Genomic DNA, 19,110 nt, shown 5'->3' on the forward strand with positions numbered 1-19,110 from the left:
GGCGGCTGCGCCCCTGACGCCCCGCCCTCTCTGGCACGTGCTGCCCCCCTCCCCCCGCGAGGCACCGCCCCCTCTCGTCGCGACCGCTCCCCGCAACATCCGGGAACTCCCCTCCGTCCCAGGCCCAGTGGACCCGCTCTGACGTAGCCGCCTCCTGGCCCAATGGCGGCTCAGCTCTGTTTCCGGCGTCTGTCCCCGTCTCCTGGATACGGGCGCGGGGTGGCGACCATCCGAGCGGTGCGCGGGGGGGGGAGGGGACAGACCCGCGTGAGAACTGGCGGTGTGTTCTTGCTAGAGTAAGGGGAAAAAAAACAGTTCCCCGCGTCACTCTGCCTGTTGTGTTGATGCCCCTCCCGCTGGCTGTATTTTGTGGCGTGCAGGGATGAGTTTCCCGCCGGGACGCTTCCAAATCCCTCCTCCCTCCCGTTGGAGCATGGGAGACTCCGGCCCGGGGGCGGGGCTCCGCCGATTTCGGTTGATGGCGGCGGCGCGGCGATAGTAACGCTGCCTCCTTGCCCGTTCCCCGCCTCACAGGTACGGCTGTCGCTTCCCATCCGCCCCCCATTCCCGCGGACGGCTAACGGCCGTTAGCTGGCGGGGGCGCGCACGTGCCTAACGGTCCTCGGGGCGCCCGGCGGCGCGCGAGGCGGGGCCCTCCGCCCCCCCTGTGGGGGGCGCGCGCACGCGCAGGCAGTCGCCTACCCCCGCCCCCTCAGCGCCTTCCCGCTCCCGCCCTGGTCACGTATCCGCGGCCGTAGTCCTTAGGTCTGAGTGCAGGCTCAGACCTGGGGGGGGCTGCTGTGGGGTATTCCCCAGCGCCCTCTGGTACCCCAACTGAAGGCCTCCTGAGGCGCAGGAGACCCGCCGGGGGATGGCCTGCCTTACGGCACCCTCACCTCTGCTGCAAGTGGCCCAGGAGGCTGCTGTGTCCCAGGGGTTGCGGTGCAGCGGCTCAGGCCTGCCGAGCTGGCCACTCTTGACAAGAGCTTTGACTGCAGGAGATCTCAGGTCCTGCACGTGCTGCTCTGTTTGGAGTATTCTGGCCATTCTCTCACCAAGAGAAGAGAAACACTTCTGGAACCATGTCTCCTTGGTGTTGTGGTCCTGTATCCTGCCCAGAGCAAATACGGTTACCTTGGCTGCTGGAATCTGCTGCTTTGGGTGCTTCTGTGGAGATTCAGACCTGTTTCACTGCAGGTGGTGGTGTGGCAGGCTTCCACAGCAGCCATCTCACCTTGAGATGCTTCTTTTAACTTTTTGTGTCACTTGATTTGATCTCTACACTTTATGTCCAAAGTGATGAATGTGCTCCAGCTGTTGAAAGTCTGCCTCATGGATCATGCTCCATTGGTTTGTGTACTGAAATGATGACATAGCCATTACTGTTGAGATTCAGGGATGCAAGACTACATGCTTCTCTTTTCCCTGTAGCCTCTTGCAGAGCAGCTAATGGAGACCGTATTTGCAATACTGCCAGTCATGAGGTATCAACCAAGGCTTCCCTGTCCCATAACCATGACTACTCTGTGCCAATGTGTGTTTGCATGTTATTGCTCATGCTTTTGTCGGATAACCAGATATTTCTGTACTTATCATTGAGCCTGGCATACGTTTGTATGGTTTATTGCATGAGTGGATGATAATGCCTTTCATATGACCAACATGAAGATAACTTCCATCTGTTTAATGAGTATATGCTTCAGTCTTGTGATGAGGTGCACGTGTCAGGTTTGAAGTATTCTTGCGAAAGAAGTTGTTCAAGGAAGGGGCTGTGGTCATGTAAATTTTGGCGATGGGCTGTGGGTTGGCAATTTCCTTTTGCTGGATATATTTCTATGGCATTGCTATTCTGGAATCTTTGTGTACTAGGGGATGACATTATGGGTTTTTTGGTCTTTTTTTTTTTAAGCTGTCCAGAAAAAGAACAAAAAGAATGGTGTAATGATCTGCATGAATCAGAAGAGAGAGGTAGGGAAATGGAGACCCCCATCTATCCTGACGCTGTATCTTTGTGCCTTATTTTGGTATGTTTGGCAAACTGATTATTGTATAATTACCTTGTTCTCATAGATAACTGTAGGAAAAAAGTCTGCCTTCCTGTGTTATACCAAATATGTTCTTCCAAAATGGAAGGAGTCATCTAGAGATGAGAAAGAGCAACTCCGAAGGGCTTGGAACTCATTAAATTGGTAGTTGGGAGAACTGGGCATTGAATGTGAAGCTGTCCTGGAGCTGGAAGAACTTGCTACAAGGTGGTCACTGAGGACTAGTTAGCAATATATTCCGTTTCTGGAATATGCTGATATTGGGATTCTGTGTCTCTCTGCTCTTAACCCAGTGGAATAGCACGATGGAAAGCTGATGCAGCACTCTTACTTCATGTATTATAGTTGCTTCAATATTTTGCTGTCAGTTCTCCCATTGCTCCAAGATTCTCAGAGAAAATGATTATGGAACAAAAGAATTAACCAGACTTTTATGAAAAGCATCTAACAATTTAAATATACAAATGCCACTTGCTGGGTTTGCAACAAATGACAAATATTTCATTTGGTTTAGTATGTAAATTAAAGCATATAAAATTCTTGAGACAAAAATGATAGTTACAAATATAAATTAAATTCCTGTGGAACTGCCTGATTCCCACAATGCAGCATTTGCCAACAAATTTACACAGCTTTTATCTGCAAGGAATTGTTTCTATCCATGAAGAATTCTTAACACTAAGTCCCATAGCTAGTAAAGCTCCATTCAGCTTAGCATTGGTAGGAGCACCAATGTTCACAAAGCCCTGTGTTTTTCAGTTATGCTGATCAAATCAGTTATTTGGCAGGTTTAAATTGCATTATGAAAAGTTGCAGAGGCACATTTGCCTGAAGTGCCCTTGGGCAGAAATGGCAATCTTATTTGGCAAGGCTTTCAGTATAGAATATTGTCATTAGGGCAGCAGTTTTATGTAGAACATGCAGTTTTAAGTTTGGTAGTATGATTTTTATTTACAGATAAAATGTTTAGAATTTGTAACTGCTGGCCCATCTGTAACTTTTTGAATGTGTTAAGAGCTTTGGAAGTGGAAAATTCTATCATCTCTTCAAAATTTTGTTCACATTTCCTGAGAGGAGGCCTTCTTTAAAGTAATTATGTTTGATCTTGCTGGAAGTATATCATCTCTATTTTTAAGAATTGGGAGCGAAAATACTACACATCAATGACTATTAAATTTGAATTCTCCTCCCCCCCGCACCCCTTCTTTAAAGGTTTATTTGTTAATGAGACTAATACCGTGTTTCCAATCCATTGCCTGTAAAGCATCCTTGAGTATGGAGAACTTCATTCTGTATGAAGAGATCGGGAGAGGAAATAAGACAGTTGTTTATAAAGGCAGAAGAAAGGGGACAATTAATTTTGTTGCCATTCTTTGCGCTGATAAAAGCAAAAGAGCTGAAATAACAAACTGGGTAAGTAATGTTTTTTCCTGCTAAATCTGGGAAAAGATATAGCCTACAAAATCCTTGTAGCACAGGTAATAGAAAAGAAAAATACCATGTGCTGCTTTACATGGAGTTTGTCACAATTGAGATCAGCTTCTTAAGATTTTAGAACCTTATACTTTTAAGAGTCTTATTTTAATGTATTTATTTCTTCATCTGATTTTATTGTTGTTTAAATAGCATGCATAAACCCATGTTTACAGGCTTACTGTTTCTGTGATATGTCAGAGAACTTGTAAAAAACAGTTATTTGCATGTAGTGGTTTGCTTTATTTTGTTTTCAGTTGTGCAAATTCAGTGGTAGTAATACCTGCCAGTAAATAATCAATTTCTTACTTACCAAGAAGAAATTATTTTTGATGAAAGAATAGCATTTAAGGTAAATCAATTCTGGTTTGTAAAAGCTTGGCAAAGTTTTAAACATATAATACTTTCTGGAAAAGAAACTGTAACTGATACAGTTAGACATTTCAAATATTTTATTTTTCTAGTAGATAAATTATGTTTAATATTCCCTCTCATTTTTTCAATGATCATTTATTGGGTGATTAATGAATCTGCTCAATTTAAACATTTTTTTCTTAGAGGCATATTCCTCTTAAAAAGCCCTTGGGGCACTCTGACAAGATCCAGAGGCTTCTGCAGAGATTAGGCCATGTAGGTGTGATAGAAATATAGATTTCCAGGGACCCTTGAGTGATTGCTCTTGCCTGAGAAGATTAAGAATGACAAAAAAATTTCTTTTTATTTCCTCTTACTGTATTCACCATATTGTCTCACAGGTGTTTTCTCATTGGAAAGAAAGTAGGAATGCAAGTGTGACCCCAAATTCTGATTTACGGTTTGTTGTTGTTTTGGTGATGCAGGAAGGTTAAATAGTGCTTATAATTTTGGGTTGGGGAAATTCCTGGGGTTTTTTTTCTATATTTTTAAAAACAGGTGAGTTAGGCAAGGTCTGTGAGGAAAGTTATCTTTCCTCAATATACATGTAAAACTAAAATATTTGAATTGGACAATAATTTTAGTGCACTGCAAAAGGTAAGAGAACAAGTAGTTGATCTAGAATAAAGTTGTATTGTCTCCCTCCCCCTTAAGTCCATATATATGCTTTTTTTCCCCAGTTAAGTATGTTAAAAACTTTGTTCTAGGTTCGTCTGACTCATGAAATCAGACACAAGAATATAGTGACATTTCATGAATGGTATGAAACAAGCAACCATCTCTGGCTTGTAGTGGAATTATGCACAGGTAAAATAAGCTCAAAAGGCAAAAATTTATGGAGTGAGTGTTTGTAAGAGATTTCTTGTAACAGTTTCTCCACAACAAATACTTAGATCTTTGAAAAAGCTCAATAATTATCTGATTATTAACCTGAGAATCCTATTTATATATAAAAATAGTTTTGCTTTTGGAAACATTTTTAGAAATCATTTGAAGTCATATTTGTCCTCTGCTTCACTGTATATGTACGTTAAATGTTAATTAATGTGTCATAATGTTGTTTTTTAATAGCTGAAGAGGTAGGGCTAATCAGGGGTACTTAAAAACAAATTGTGAATAGTTGGAAGGTAGCTAAGTAAAAATTACTTGAGAAACATTTTCTAAGGAATGGCAACTTTGGTGTTCTCTTTTCATTTTATAGCACACAATAATAAAGAGAGCAAGGAGCAAATCAAATTATAATGTACAAATGACTTAATATTGTTCAAATTAACTTTTAAACTTTTAAATCAAAGGGCAATTCTGTAGCTAATAGTAAATTTTATAGTAAGTTTTCTTCCTGTTCAGTAGAAGTATTTTGACTTTTATGTTAAGACGTTAATTTTGGAGCTCTGACCACCCAAAACTGCGTGAAGCGATTCACTGAGTTTTGATAAGTTCTCATCAATCTATTAAAGAAATCTTTTAAAGCTTTCTCTAGTTGTGATGACTGCATGTTTTAAACTCCAGATAGTGTGCTTTACTCCACATGGAAAGAAAAGAAGGCCCATTGTGCAAGTGATGCATGTTAAGATTTTGGTGTCTGGAGTTTGTTTCATAGTAAAAGTCCATATTACACACAGCCTTTTTTTCTATCCAGAATTCTGTTTCAAAAATTACTGAAGAAGAGAAGCTACAAGTTCTGGAAAAAAAATAAGGTCATTCTTTCAATGATTACAAGTTATGTTAATGGTTCATATGGAGGCTTTGGTCTATGGAGGCTTTGGTCTATTTGCTTAGTCTAACTTATGGACACATATATAAGTCATTAGGCAGCCTTTTATTAAGTACAGTTTGAACAATTATCATGTATTTTTACATTGCAGTATTGCAGTTTGCTGCAAGGAGAGTGCCTTGAAGCTAACTTATTTATGAATAGAATAAGACATTGATTTCTTATTAATTTTGTAGAGCCTTGAAAACTGCTTTTGAAATGGGGAAGATACGTTATAAAAAACAGTAATTAAACATGATGGAAAATTCTTTACTATAGCTATGTAATATGGGCTTGGTTTTAAAGGAATGACTGATTTACTGAACAGCATAAAAAAGGCTTAGAAAGAAAATAATGTTAAGATTCAGCAGTGTTGAATAATTTGAGGAATACTGTGGTGACAGGCCTTTTAGTCTTGCTATTCTCTGAAAGAAATTACAGAACAAAGGGAAAAAAGCTCAGGAAAATCTATTATGTGATTTGGAATAAAAGATCTAGTATCCTTTTCCATTAAAAGCTCCCTAATCCCTGTTTTCATTCAGGGACTTAAATTTGTGTCCTTTTTTAATTTTTTTTTTTTTTTTAATGTGCATGATTTGGCTAAGATATAGATAACCCAGGAAACCCATGGTAATTCATGAAATACAAACTGTAGTCTCAGGGGAACAGGTTTGGTGCAGGAGTAGTAAAGGACCAAATGAGGTTGAGGAAAAGGATTTTGGGAGAGAGAGGAATGTGGAGTTTAGGATAGGAGATTGGGACAGGAAGGAGGAGAAAGACTGAGCAATGAGTTTGTGGGAAACGAGATTAGGAGAAGTCCAAGTCCTATGAACAGTTAGGACAGGAATAGCTCAAATGGGATGAGTCTGATGATGTACCTGAGAATCAGTGGGATGTGAGGAAGTAGGTGATGGGGGAAGAAGAGAGATTTTTGCAAGGACAGAGAAACAGTAACAATCAGTGGGGGAAAGCATAGAGAGTGAATGTGAAGCCTGGGGAAGGACACAGGTGATAGAGGATATATGTGAAGGATAATTAGAAGGCTTTGTAGGTGTAATCTGATCAGAAACAGAGGAAGGTTGGTTGGAATTTAGTGGGGAAGGAGAGTGCTGATTTTTGGAAGGACAGAGAAGGGTCTCATGTTAGGGTGAGAAGTCCAGAGAGATACGAGTAGGACTTGCTGGGCCAGGAAGCTGGGATTTGTGTGAGAAACCTGGAAAGTGAAAGTTTAGTCCTGGGTATTTTTTTTTTTTCTTCCAATTCTTTTTTCTTAAAAAAAAAAAGGAAAGGATAAAAATGAAATAACTGGGACACATGAGTGAAGAAAAGGACTGTACAGAAATACTATGTGTGAAGAACAAACAAGAGTTTATCTGTTGTATGTTGTTGACCTCAGGACCCCAGAATGTAACCCAGTTTTACTATTGCTGTTGTCTGTGAATTCAGTTGAAAATTGCACGTCATTAGCTTTAGCACTTGTTCACAGAAGTTGATAGCCTGCTCTAGGTATTGTTTATTCTTTTAACTCATGCAGCAGGGATCTGGTTAAGGAATTTGAATAAACCCATTGGGTACTATTACATTGTGATGTGACACAATTTCCAGGGTTTTTTTTCCCCCCTTCTGTTTCCTTTGTGAAATAAATCAATATTAAAGTAGTTTTGAAGTCATGCACTCAATTTAATTCTAGTCAAAATTAAGATTTTGGTCACAGTATTGGAAATAGATTATTTTTTTCTCTACATCTTGGATTTTGTAACTATTCGATAATCTCAAAAAATATTTTTAATATGTACAGATAATGATTTTTGCTTGACATCTTTTGAAGAAGCTTATATAATGTCCCTGGGAATTATTTGTACAGCATCTTCTTTATATGCATTTGCTGACTATGTGTAAACATATTTCAGGTGGTTCTCTAGAATCTGTTATTGCTCAAGATGAACATCTACCTGAAGATGTAGTGAGAGAATTTGGTGTTGATTTGGTTACTGGTTTATACCATATTCATAAGCTTGGAATTATCTTTTGTGAACTGACGCCTGGTAAGGTAAGAAGGAGTATTATTTATAGGGGACACTGCATGTTACCTTGTATGCCATCAGCATTTAATTATTTCTGTTTTACTGTTTGGAAGAGGCTTACCTCAGGTTGGAGGCCAGTTGACCTTTATAATATATGTGAAGACAATGAGAAACAAGTCTATAGCTTGAATATTTTATGATCTAATTGATTTATTTTCCTGTTGTATATTTGATACAATGTGATAGATTCTTTTTGATTTGGTGTACTGGTTTGAATTAATGAAGGATTTTAGTTCGCTGTCCTCGGACATATAACTTTGTTATTATACCTATTCTGTCATGCTGCAGAATACTTTGAAGTCATAGAAAATGCTAATGAGGGAGTAAAGTTAACTAAACTGTCTTCGTTAATAACCTTCCTTATTGTTTCCAAATGCCATTTAAATTATTGTCTTACTCTTGCATAAAAATACAAATCTGTGTAGTTTCTGATTTTGTGTATGTGTGTGGAATTTATGTATAGTTTTGTCAAAGCCCATGTTTATTTTTAATTTATGTAGTAACCAGAATATAACTATAACCAAAAATGCTTGCTTAACAGCAGTTGTTTTTGATCTTGATCTGTAAGTGATCAAGTTACCCTCCTCTGAATTTTTTGTAAAATCTTGCACAATTATACTCAGTTTCTATCATTTGTGGGTCCAAAAGCACTTAAAAAATATGAATGAAGCATAATGGAGATGCCTCTGTATTCTTCCAAAGAAGAATGTTGCTGTAAAGTACTCCTTTGAACACAAAATATGGAGTGCTAAAGTAAGACTGCTTTTTTTTTTTTTGCGCCCTCCCGACTGAATGGGCTATTTCTCCAAACAACATTTTTGGGACTATGAAGCTTTTAATTATAAGAATAAGCAGTGACCGCATAGAGAAAACTCTCATCATCGTTGGACAAAATCTTTGGAATTTTCTGCTAAATAAACTTAGAAAGATTCACTTTTTTTCCCCTCAAATGAAGCAATGTTTCTTTTTACTATGCTTTTATTTTCCTATCCAGTTTTACTCTACTTTTACTTTCTTTTCTATAGTAACATCATTGTTAATTTAGTTTTAATAATGAGTAAACAAAAGTGCACATTAATCCTCTTAAGGGTTTTATTGTGAGATTCTGTAATTTTTTGGTTATAAGAAAAAAAGACAGTACTGGTGTTGACTTAAAAACTTTTTAGTGTTTTCGGTTATAGTGATCATCTCTATGTAATTAAATGGTTTGAGATTTTTTTTTTTAATAAATTATTTTATACTTTGTGTTGGAAATTTCAGCAGTCATCAGTTTTAGTATATGATACTTGTATGTTGGATTATGTTTATTCTAGATTCTGCTGGAAGGGCCTGGCACTTTGAAATTCAGTAATTTTTGCTTGGCTAAAGTGGATGGTGAAAACTTGGAAGAATTTTTTGCTTTAGTTGGATCTGAAGAAGGCGAAGGAGATGTCAGTGAAAGCACTCCACAAAGATACCTGAAAAATAGATCTCGAGGTATGATATTTTTACTAGCCAAAATTAACTTATACCAAAGGGACAGAATGAAAGTTGGAAAAAGCCTTTGTTTGAAGTAATTTGGAGAGAAGACCTTGAAATAGAATAGTTGTTTATTGTTTTGTTGGGGCTGACTAAATTTCTGGAGAAACTGAATAATTAATTCTGTTGTGTTATCATTTGTAAAGATTAATGTGTTTGCCTGTGTCTTTGCAATGGAAAGAATGATCTGTACATTTTCTGTAAGCAGGTTAATATATCCTGCATATGGGGAACTTTTTAAGTAAGCTCAAACCCAAAATTTAGCTCTTAAGGAACATTGTTCAGAGAGATCATAACTTACGGAGGGACCACCGCCTGCAAGTGAGTAGAAAGAAAAGAAACTGTATTTACAAGTGTATGGTAATAATTCTAAGTTTCACAAAACCAGTTTAACTAAGAGCTGGAAAAAATATACTTGTCTGTCACAAAATATATGACATATTAACAATTCCTGACCTTTCCTGCTCTTTGTAAATAGACTTCAGGTTATTTTTGGATTGAAGCTCATATGTAGGTGATTATAGACTATAGTATACTTGTATAACAAACTTTCAACATAACATAACTGGAGGTGGCTTATTTTAAATTTTTTTTTGGAGCTTGACATCAAATCCCTATAGTACAGTTTAATGTACAAACTGTCTGTCTATCCTGAGCATGTTTTCATTATTTTTATAAACTGTTCTTGATTTTTTTCTTTGTAGAAAAAAAAATAGAAGCAAAATTTCAAGAATTAAAAAACAAACCCCAAAACAAACAAAAAAACCCAACAAATTGAGATCTGAAATATTTCAAGCTAGCTAATTAATTAAAAATATTAATTCTTGGTTAGGATTTGCTGATGAGGCTTAATTATTAATTGCTCTTTGATGAAAACTATGGTGGGAAGAAAAAACCCTGTGAAATAGCTTTGGTCCTTGATGCATTTCACATATCATCAACTAAGTGCAAGTAGTAGAATTAGAAGAATGAGAAGATCACTAAAACTTTGGAAGTTCAGTGTTCAAACTGGAACTGGCTTTCCTAACTGATGAAATTGTGTTTCTGGTATTCAGTTGATATAGGACAGTGTATTTAAAAAAAAAAAGTTTAAAGGAAGTAGTAAAAAGAATCACTTATTTACAACATTTTGTGCTCCAGTTATAAAGTAGTAATTGGAGAATGAAGAAATAACTGATATTGGAAGTATGATAAAGAAGCGATTTAAAATTAATCCTGTTTCGTCTCAGAAAAATGTGAGCTATGGAATTATTTATGGACTTTTAAAAAGTCTATGCTGCAGATGCTCTCTGTAAGGTCTAGGATTAAATTCTGTTAACTGAATTTTGTCTATACATTCAACATGAAGTAAGTATACACAGAACTGCTGCTTCTTTCATTGGAGACTTTGTACCGCTGTACTTTCGTTGTCCTTTTTGATGCAAATGGTCCAAGTGATTTCTAGTTTGAGGCTCGACTTTTCAGTACCTTTTACTTAAGAATGATCATTTGTTTTTAAAGTATGAGAAAGTTACTGTGCTTTAGTTTCAAAAGGCAGATCCATGCAAATGCAGTAGGCTGCAGATACTATGTTATTTTTTCATTGAATAAGAAAAATTGAGAAACTTGGTTTTAAGCTTCCGAATCTTTTATTAGTCAGCATCTCAGAGCATCTTGCAGACCTCCGTTTCCAAGATAATGATGTGTCATAGCAGTTACTGTTATTGGGAACAATGGAATTCTTGGCAATACTTTATGGGAACTAAGAGAGCTTTCTTAATACTTTGCTGTCTCCTGCTGAAAGTCCATACTGGAAATACTAAGACCAAGACCAGATCTTTACTCAGGAAGAAATAAAAATCTAATCTCTTTCCTGTTGCCTTTCAGAACAGCTGTTTTGATGTGTATGGTTAATGACCTTTTATCACTTAAAAAAATAAAACCCAAGAACAAAAGAATCCAAAATAACCTTTTTAAAGGACTATGGAATTGACATTTTTGCTGAGTTTGTGTAATTTTTTAGAGATTTTTGAGAACCAAGTTAGTGTTTAGATGGGAACTGCTGTAGAAGTAGGAACTGTATATTTCTTTTTCTATATCAAAACAAAAGGGGTTTGTGAATAAGCTGCTATAATTTGATATGTGATGTTTTCATAGTGTTTTAGTGTGAAAATAGCTATAACTAGTTTAGATCAGTGATCCAGTTGGCCATCTGTCTTTTTTTTGTAACAGAGTTCTCTAATTTCATGAAGGTTTATGTCTTGGGATAGCTTTTTTTAAAAAACAAACCAACCAACCAACCTGATGTAACATAATTATTTCTGTTACTCACATGAGAATTATGTTGGTTTACCATTCTGCTTAATTTGCTTGGCTCTGGAAGCTGTCAAGATATATCAAAACATGCTTTGCATTAATCACTGTGCTAGAAAAGTGTAGCACAGGCCAGCTTGGTTCATAGAAGTGAAATAAACAACAAAATAACATATATAATCCTACATAATTCAGTAAAAGTATAGGAGGGAAGTTCCTTTGAAACAACTTACATTTGATATCTGTTTTCTTATACTAAGTGAAGATAATCCCTAACTCACTGAAGTATGGAGACAAAGTTTTAGGTGTTGAACAGGATAAATGCTGAATGAATAATCAAAGTGTACATACTGTATTTTGTAGGCTCTCTGTTATACGCAGCTCCAGAAGCAATAAAGGGAGAAGACTTCTCCAAAGCCAGTGATCTGTGGTCCTTGGGATGTTTACTTTATGAAATGTTCTCAGGTTGTAAGTTTGTGTATCTATTTAATATCTGTGATAATGGAAACATAGGTCGTGGTCCCAGAGTAAATTCTTGCTAACTTTCTAGTGAAGTTAAGACATAGAAAAACTTCGACAGGTTTTAAAGATTTCTTGAAGAATACACTAACTGTACTTTAAAAAAAAAAAAAAGGGAGTTTATCAAATAATCAAATGAAGTAATAGTATTAAGTTGTCCTTTTGACTGTGATCTAAATATTATGATATTAACCAACCTGTATTGCTTAAATACTATGGTTTAAAATTATAGCAGTCCTCGAATTCTTATAGTGTAATGTTTTTAGTCTCCTCAGTATTAAACTCTGGGTGCATTAGTTTGGCCTTTGAAAGAGAAAACTGTTTCACTAAAATAAAACTAGAGTCATTGGGTTTCCTGCAGATAAAGTACCTGTTAGCATTGGCTGCAGCTGGAAGGAAAATTTCATCACAAAAGAGAATTACAATGCAACCTTCTGAAGTCTTAAACAATACGCTGATCTGTTGAATCAACATAGTTACATAGTTCTGCCTAGACCTTCTCCTGTTGTCTCATTGCTGATTCATACAGGGCTATCGTGGTGACCTCCATCGAGCCATCTTTGGTACCTGTTCTGTCCTTGGTCTCTTTTGCTGTTCATGGTAGAAGAATTTAATCCAAGGTTTTGTATTTAAATTGACAAGAGAACTTGATACATAGAATTCAGGCTGAGGGTGTTTATTTCTTTGGATGTTTCCTTAGGAAAATGAGCTCATCATAGATCTTTGCACCTGACAGCCATTTTGAAGTTTGCCTAATCTGTGAAATACACTTCTATTTGTTTGTAGGAAGACCACCATTCTTCTCAGACAGCTTTTCTGAATTAATTGAAAAGATTTTATATGAAGATCCATTGCCACCTAGACCAGAGGGTAACATTCTGTTATTGTTTAATGAATCAAATCAGAGTAATACTTACGAAGTTAAAGTTTTGTTTTGCAGTACTTCTACTGAGGTTGATTGCAGGAATTAGTTAGCTGTCCGAAGTGAATGTTAGCATTGCCTTCCTTTGATAAGAACTTTTTCCTTGTTAATGATGAATGCTTATTTACCTTTTGACAGACAGGCATATCATTTAGTGTTAGGAATTAAAAGTAAATCTACCTTCTGGGATGGAATTTTTGATCTCAGTCATTCTGGGCATCAGTGGTATTCATGGAGACACTTAAATATTAGTGGCTCTTTCCTGTCCATAGTAATGTAGTGAAAATGGTGACCTGTAGAATTAAAACTGTTGTTACTTGTTTCAATTCTAAGAGAGATTTTGTTTTCAAAGTGGGTAAAGTTCATTTCATAGTTCTGAGCTCTCAGAAGTAGAGTCTTTCTCAGTTAAATAAGAATTTTGGCAACCTCTTTTGTATAATAGGGTGCAACAATGGTCCTCTTAAAATTATCATGGTTGGGGGAAATTTAATTTCAATTTAAGTAGATATCAACTCCACTTTATTTCTTGCTAATAGCTATATGATAATTGGAGGGTGCTTTTTTTAACATATAAACAATTTTAATTAGTTTGAAGACCAAGCATTGGTGGTTTGTTTGGTTTGTTGGGGTGTTTTTGTTTTGTTATGTTGTTGTGGTTGGTGGGTTGGTTTTTTTTTTTGAGGATCCTTTGAAATGCAAAGAGTGTATATTTAGGATTCTTCATGCATTCAGATTTTTTTCAGATGAAATTACTGTTAAATAAAGCTTTTTTAGCATGATCTGTAGATAATTATTTGATCTACATTGTGTGATGGTTGTTTTTGCTGCCCAATACTTATCTTCTCAAGTGCTTCTATTTACAGGTTCTGTTTTTTACAAACCTTCTTCTCAGTTCATTAGTTTGCTTGATGGCTTGCTTCAAAAGGATCCTCAGAAAAGGTAAACTGTCTAATCCATGACAGTTATTTACATCGTCTTTTTCACCTCTGGAAAAAATAGGTGCTATGATACTGTATGTATAGTAATTTGTAGAGCACAAAGAATGCAAAATCATTTAATCCCTCATAAAAGAACAAATTGTGCTGCTTCTTATATGAAGATATACAGAATTAATGTTTTGATTAAGTATAACTTTTTAGTACCAGCTACAAAAATACATAAATAACTTTGTAACAGAAATGATGGGCAGTTTTAAAATTGGATGGCTTTGCTTTTCCAGAGCAATCTACTTTACGAGGCTTTGATTTATAGCTGATACAGTTATATTTTTAAATAACATAAGATTATCAGTTATAGGGTAGCTCAGATAATTTAAATGTTGGGATTGGCTATGCAGTTTCCTTCATTCTTAATCTCGTACCTCTGTGTTACATGGATTATCCATTCTGATTTGAGGCAAAAAGTTTGTCCTGTAAGAAAACTTATTTGTTGACCAAATAAAAGCAAATGAAAGGATTAATTGCTCTGTAGTATCACTGGGTGTTCAAAACCTAGTCTGGTATCTCTCTGTGGAGCTGTACTTTGCCACTGCTTTTTCAGTTTGTTTGTTGCTTTTCAAAAGGTTGAATTGGACAGACCTCTTGCAGCATCCATTCTGGAAAGGGTCCCTTAGCCGTTGTGGTGGTGATTCTGCAGACAGCCAGGGCACAAGCTCAAGGTACCGAATGTTCAAGGAAGACTTCTTGTATAGTAAATCTAAGCAAACAAATATTTATAAATTTTTATTACAGTTTTCTGTAATAAAATACGGTTTTCTTTTTTGCTTAGGATTTTCATGTTGTTAACTAATTGATGAATGAAGTTTTACAACATTCAGTGAACAGTTTTGGATGCTTAGGAATTATCCTATTAGTGTATTACGCTATCTGTTCGCTTTTAACAGACTGCCTCCTGGCTATAGAATGTGTTAAAATTTACTTCATAACTAACTGCTCTCATTTTTATTTCATAGAATCATAGAATAGTTTGGGTTGCAAGGGACCTCTAAAGGTCACCTAGTCCAACCCCCCTGCCATGGGCAGGGACATCTTCAACTAGATCAGGTTGCTCAGAGCCCCATCCAACCTGACCTTGAATGTTTCTAGGGATGGGGCATCCACCACCTCTCTGGGCAACCTGTGCCAGTGTTTCACCACCCTCAGCATAAAAAATTTCTTCCTTATATCTAGCCTATATCTACCCCCCTTTAGTTTAAAGCCATTCCCCCTTGTCCTGTCGCAACAGGCCCTGCTAAAAAGTTTGCCGCCATCCTTTTTGTAAGACCCCTTTAAGTACTGATAGGCTGCAATAAGGTCTCCCTGAAGCCTTCTCTTCTCGAGGCTGAAGAACCCCAACTCTCTCAGCCTTTCTTCATAGGAGGGGTGTTCCATCCCCCTGATCATTTTCGTGGCCCTCTTCTGGACCCGCTCCAACAGGTCCGTGTCTTTCTTATGCTGAGGGCTCCAGAGCTGGACGCAGTACTGCAGGTGGGGTCTCACCAGAGCAGAGTAGAGGGGCAAGTTTATTGATTTTATTGGTTTTATTGATTGCTGCCCAATACTTATCTTCTCAAGTGCTTCTATTTACAGGTTCTGCTTTTTACAAACCTTCTGCATATATTTGTTTATATAACAATGATGCACAGTAATTTGACTTTTTTTTTTTGAAAGCTTTTGTAGAATCTTATAAATATGGGTCAATTTTATCTCTACTGAGATTTTTTTGTTTGTTTTTATGCATTAGGCTTACAGCATCACAAAGCCTATCAGTACAGCATCTTAGATTTGTGGTTCAGCTTTATATCCTTGCAAATGCAGCTGACCCATATTCTTTGCTTATGACATAAAGCATTAATCTAGTGGGTTTTTTCTAAATTTGTAATACCCTACACTGCTATATATGCAAAAAAACCCAAACCTTTTGTGAATAATAGGTTCTATGTATTAAAAAGTTAGGTTTCTTCAAAACTTGTTACCTTGCTATTTTTTGTTTTTAATTCTGAATTAGGATATTTAGTGTTGATTTTTATGTTCTTTTGTTCTAAATATTTGAAAGATACTTTAGGTTCCAATCTAGGGAACTAATGTGAAAATAGTTTTCTTTTAGAATGCTGAATGTTTTTGTGTTCTGTCTATTTTAAAATTCTCTCTTGTGTTGTTTAATACCTATTTCTGATACAAGTGTTGCAGTATTTTTGTTACTAACAGTTGTTCTAGTTTGAGATACAGCTCTTTGTCTTTTAATTTTATTACTGCTTTCACCACCAAGGCAGATAAGAAATCAAGATTTAAAGTTTATACCACAAATTTATTTAGTAATTATATTATACCAAGAATTTATTCAAGGTTTTAGCAAGACTTATGTCAGCCCCTACCACAGTGCTCATCTTTCAGGAATTCTCAGAGAATCAGAAGAATCTTAATCTCCTACAAAATATTGGGCTATTTGAATTTACTCTTGAGGGTTTTCTAATGCCTCTGAAATATCCGCTGAGGTATGCACTAATTGCCAAATATGACAAACGTAGAACATGGGCTTGAAATGCAAAAGAAGCTGAGTACTTTTTCTTTTCCAACTGTGAGGCCCATGTATCTATTTTCTTCACAGTGTGGGTTTGATTAGTATTTGATATCCTGGAGACCCTTCAGGAAGGTTATATGACCCAGTTCCATGTGAATAATAGAGGGGTATATTAAAAAAACCCAAACAATCAAAATCAATAAACTTGCAATTAAGTGACATGTAAATCATTAAGGAAAAAAATGGTAGTTTTTATTGATCTAAATCTAGGTTACAGACTTCATTATTAGAAGTGTATGTTTGTTGTGACTTCTTTCTGTGAAGATTGAATGGTCTCTAAAGCTTTTAATATTTCTTTATAGCTCTGGTATTATGGGGTAATAATTTAGCTTTTCTAGTTTCTTTCATGCAAGTTCTACTGAGGAAGCTAGAGAATTTTTAATATTCTCCAAGTCATTTGCTGTAAACTTATTTTTCATCATTGCAATTACTAATATGAAAAGTATATGTAGCACATATTACAATAGTATGCGGATCTAGAGAATGACAGCTAAATCATATACTAATAATCACAACAAATAATCGATATGATCCTTTTTTTTTTGATCTGTGTAATTAATATCTTTTATTAAACAGCAGTGAAGACACAGAGTCATCCGTGTCTTGGAGTGCCAAAGAGCCAGTGGATATTCATAAAAATCTAGATAACCTGTCATCCTCAAGAGCAAATAATAAGCTACCAAGCAATTCTTTTAAAATAGGTAATATTCATTACATTATTTTGAATTATTTTGTGTCCTGTGAATTTTGTCAGTCTTACTAACATGCTTATTCCCTATATTTTATTTATTTTTGACTTCTGAATGCAAGTTCATGTTCTCTTTTCAGTAGAAACTCAGACTGAATTGCGCCCAAAAAGTGCAGCTGACGGTGGATCAAATGAATCAATATTTCTTCTCAGGTATGGAAACCTAAAGAACAATTAGAAAACCCTTGAAACCCCTTATGTTTTGGGTCCCGTCCCCCCCCAACCCCGGTCTCTTCAGACATTTTATTGTTCTGTTTGTAACATTTTGTTAGTGTGTCTCCTTTTGAATTTTCTATCACCAGTTTAATTAATATTAAGACACCTTTGAAGAGCTGCTAAAGCAGTGTGTGCGGTTAAAGCAATGCTTTCATGGCTTTATTACACTTTTGGAAGTAGGCTTTTGATTTCTTAGCTGTCTGTCTAAACAGAAGAATTTGTTTAGAACTTTCTTTCCTTCTTACTCAATATATATCGAGAATATACTTTGAATATTCTTACTTTAAATACACAAGAATAAGCATTCAGCTTATGATCCACTAATAAATTCTGCCTGCAGCTTTTCATCACCAGCTATTGGTAACAATCTACTAAGTACTATATAGGTATTAAATAAAAAATAGATTGGTTTAACAATGATTTGTTTTAGTTGAGGTCTGATTCTGAAAATTTGTACTAGCTTTCAAGCCAAGAAGATTATCTAGTTAAATAGATCTTGTTCTTGTCCTCATCAAGCAGAAATATTCCAGTTTAAATACTCTTTCAAACTTCCTGCGTAACCTGAAATAGTGCTATTGTGTATGATAGTGTGTCTACTTTTCCAGTTATTTCAGTTGGTTTTAATAAAGTATTACTTCTCATCTCACTTACAACTTCTACTATCACAGCTAAAACCATGATGTTAGTAATTTAAAATGGCATTTGCTGTTTGCTTTAGGAATCTGCTGCGAAGAAAGGCTGTAATGGTATTACAAACACTTGGTATAACAACATGTAATCCAAATTATGTCAGGAATGAGAGTAGGAAAAAACCATATTTTTAAGAACAATGTATTTTATTTATGATAAGTACGTTTATTTTAATGAGAAATTTGAAATGTAATACAGAGGTTTTTTTTTTTTAATTTATTCTTTTCTGAAATTCTCTTTGCTTGAATGATTTAATTTCTCAAAGCAACATGTGTTACCTGCTAAAGTTTTAAAACATTAAAGTGGAAGGAAACTGTCGACCTGGCACTTGGCACCAGAATTTACTTAGCTGCTGAAGTGGTTAATCAGCTTTTGACAGCAGTATCTTCTTCTACACACGCAAAGGGAATAGGTCTTATTAATTTCAACTAGCTCAATTCAATGATCACTTTTCTTGTTTTAAACTGAGAAACCGGCTCAGAACAGGAAAAGTAGGAAAGATTTTCTGTCTCTCAAACACATATGAAAGCAAATTAGGTTTGGAAAAAAATATATTTAACAAATCTAAACGTTTTGAAGCATGTGGGGACCTAGAATAATTTGTTCAGCTTCCTAGCTAGAAATCATACTTTTCTTGCTTTAGGAAATAAGACTGCTTGAACTTCCAGGCAGACCCTGATATATTTTTTTTACCATAGGTATTAGGGCATTTTATGTAGTTTTATCTAGCTAGTAGAGAATATTTTGGCACCCCTTCATTGTGCCTTTTAAATTTGTTTCTTTTGAAAATAGATAAAAGATGCCTTTTTAACAAAATAAAGATAAGAATGAGAACCACTGTGTTAGTCATTTGATCATTGATTTTCATGAGTATCTTT

At 36.1% G+C, this 19,110-nt stretch overlaps 1 protein-coding gene across 1 annotated transcript in view; it reads left to right on the top strand.

Moving 5' to 3' along the window:
- The first annotated feature begins 461 nt into the window (after positions 1-461).
- The window catches only part of ULK4 (unc-51 like kinase 4), a 260,277-nt gene continuing 241,628 nt past the window's right edge, over positions 462-19,110 (top strand). The window contains exons 1-13 of the mRNA XM_076331013.1: positions 462-534; positions 1,432-1,484; positions 1,910-1,968; positions 3,310-3,458; positions 4,640-4,739; positions 7,596-7,735; positions 9,083-9,245; positions 11,943-12,044; positions 12,885-12,968; positions 13,884-13,959; positions 14,582-14,677; positions 17,155-17,279; positions 17,410-17,479. Of these exons, the coding sequence (XP_076187128.1) occupies positions 1,450-1,484; positions 1,910-1,968; positions 3,310-3,458; positions 4,640-4,739; positions 7,596-7,735; positions 9,083-9,245; positions 11,943-12,044; positions 12,885-12,968; positions 13,884-13,959; positions 14,582-14,677; positions 17,155-17,279; positions 17,410-17,479 (1,199 nt within the window). The 5' untranslated portion in view covers positions 462-534; positions 1,432-1,449. The remainder of the gene's footprint in view (positions 535-1,431; positions 1,485-1,909; positions 1,969-3,309; positions 3,459-4,639; positions 4,740-7,595; positions 7,736-9,082; positions 9,246-11,942; positions 12,045-12,884; positions 12,969-13,883; positions 13,960-14,581; positions 14,678-17,154; positions 17,280-17,409; positions 17,480-19,110) is intronic.

This window comes from Aptenodytes patagonicus, chromosome 2 (assembly GCF_965638725.1).
Source record: "Aptenodytes patagonicus chromosome 2, bAptPat1.pri.cur, whole genome shotgun sequence".
NCBI lineage: Eukaryota > Metazoa > Chordata > Aves > Sphenisciformes > Spheniscidae > Aptenodytes > Aptenodytes patagonicus.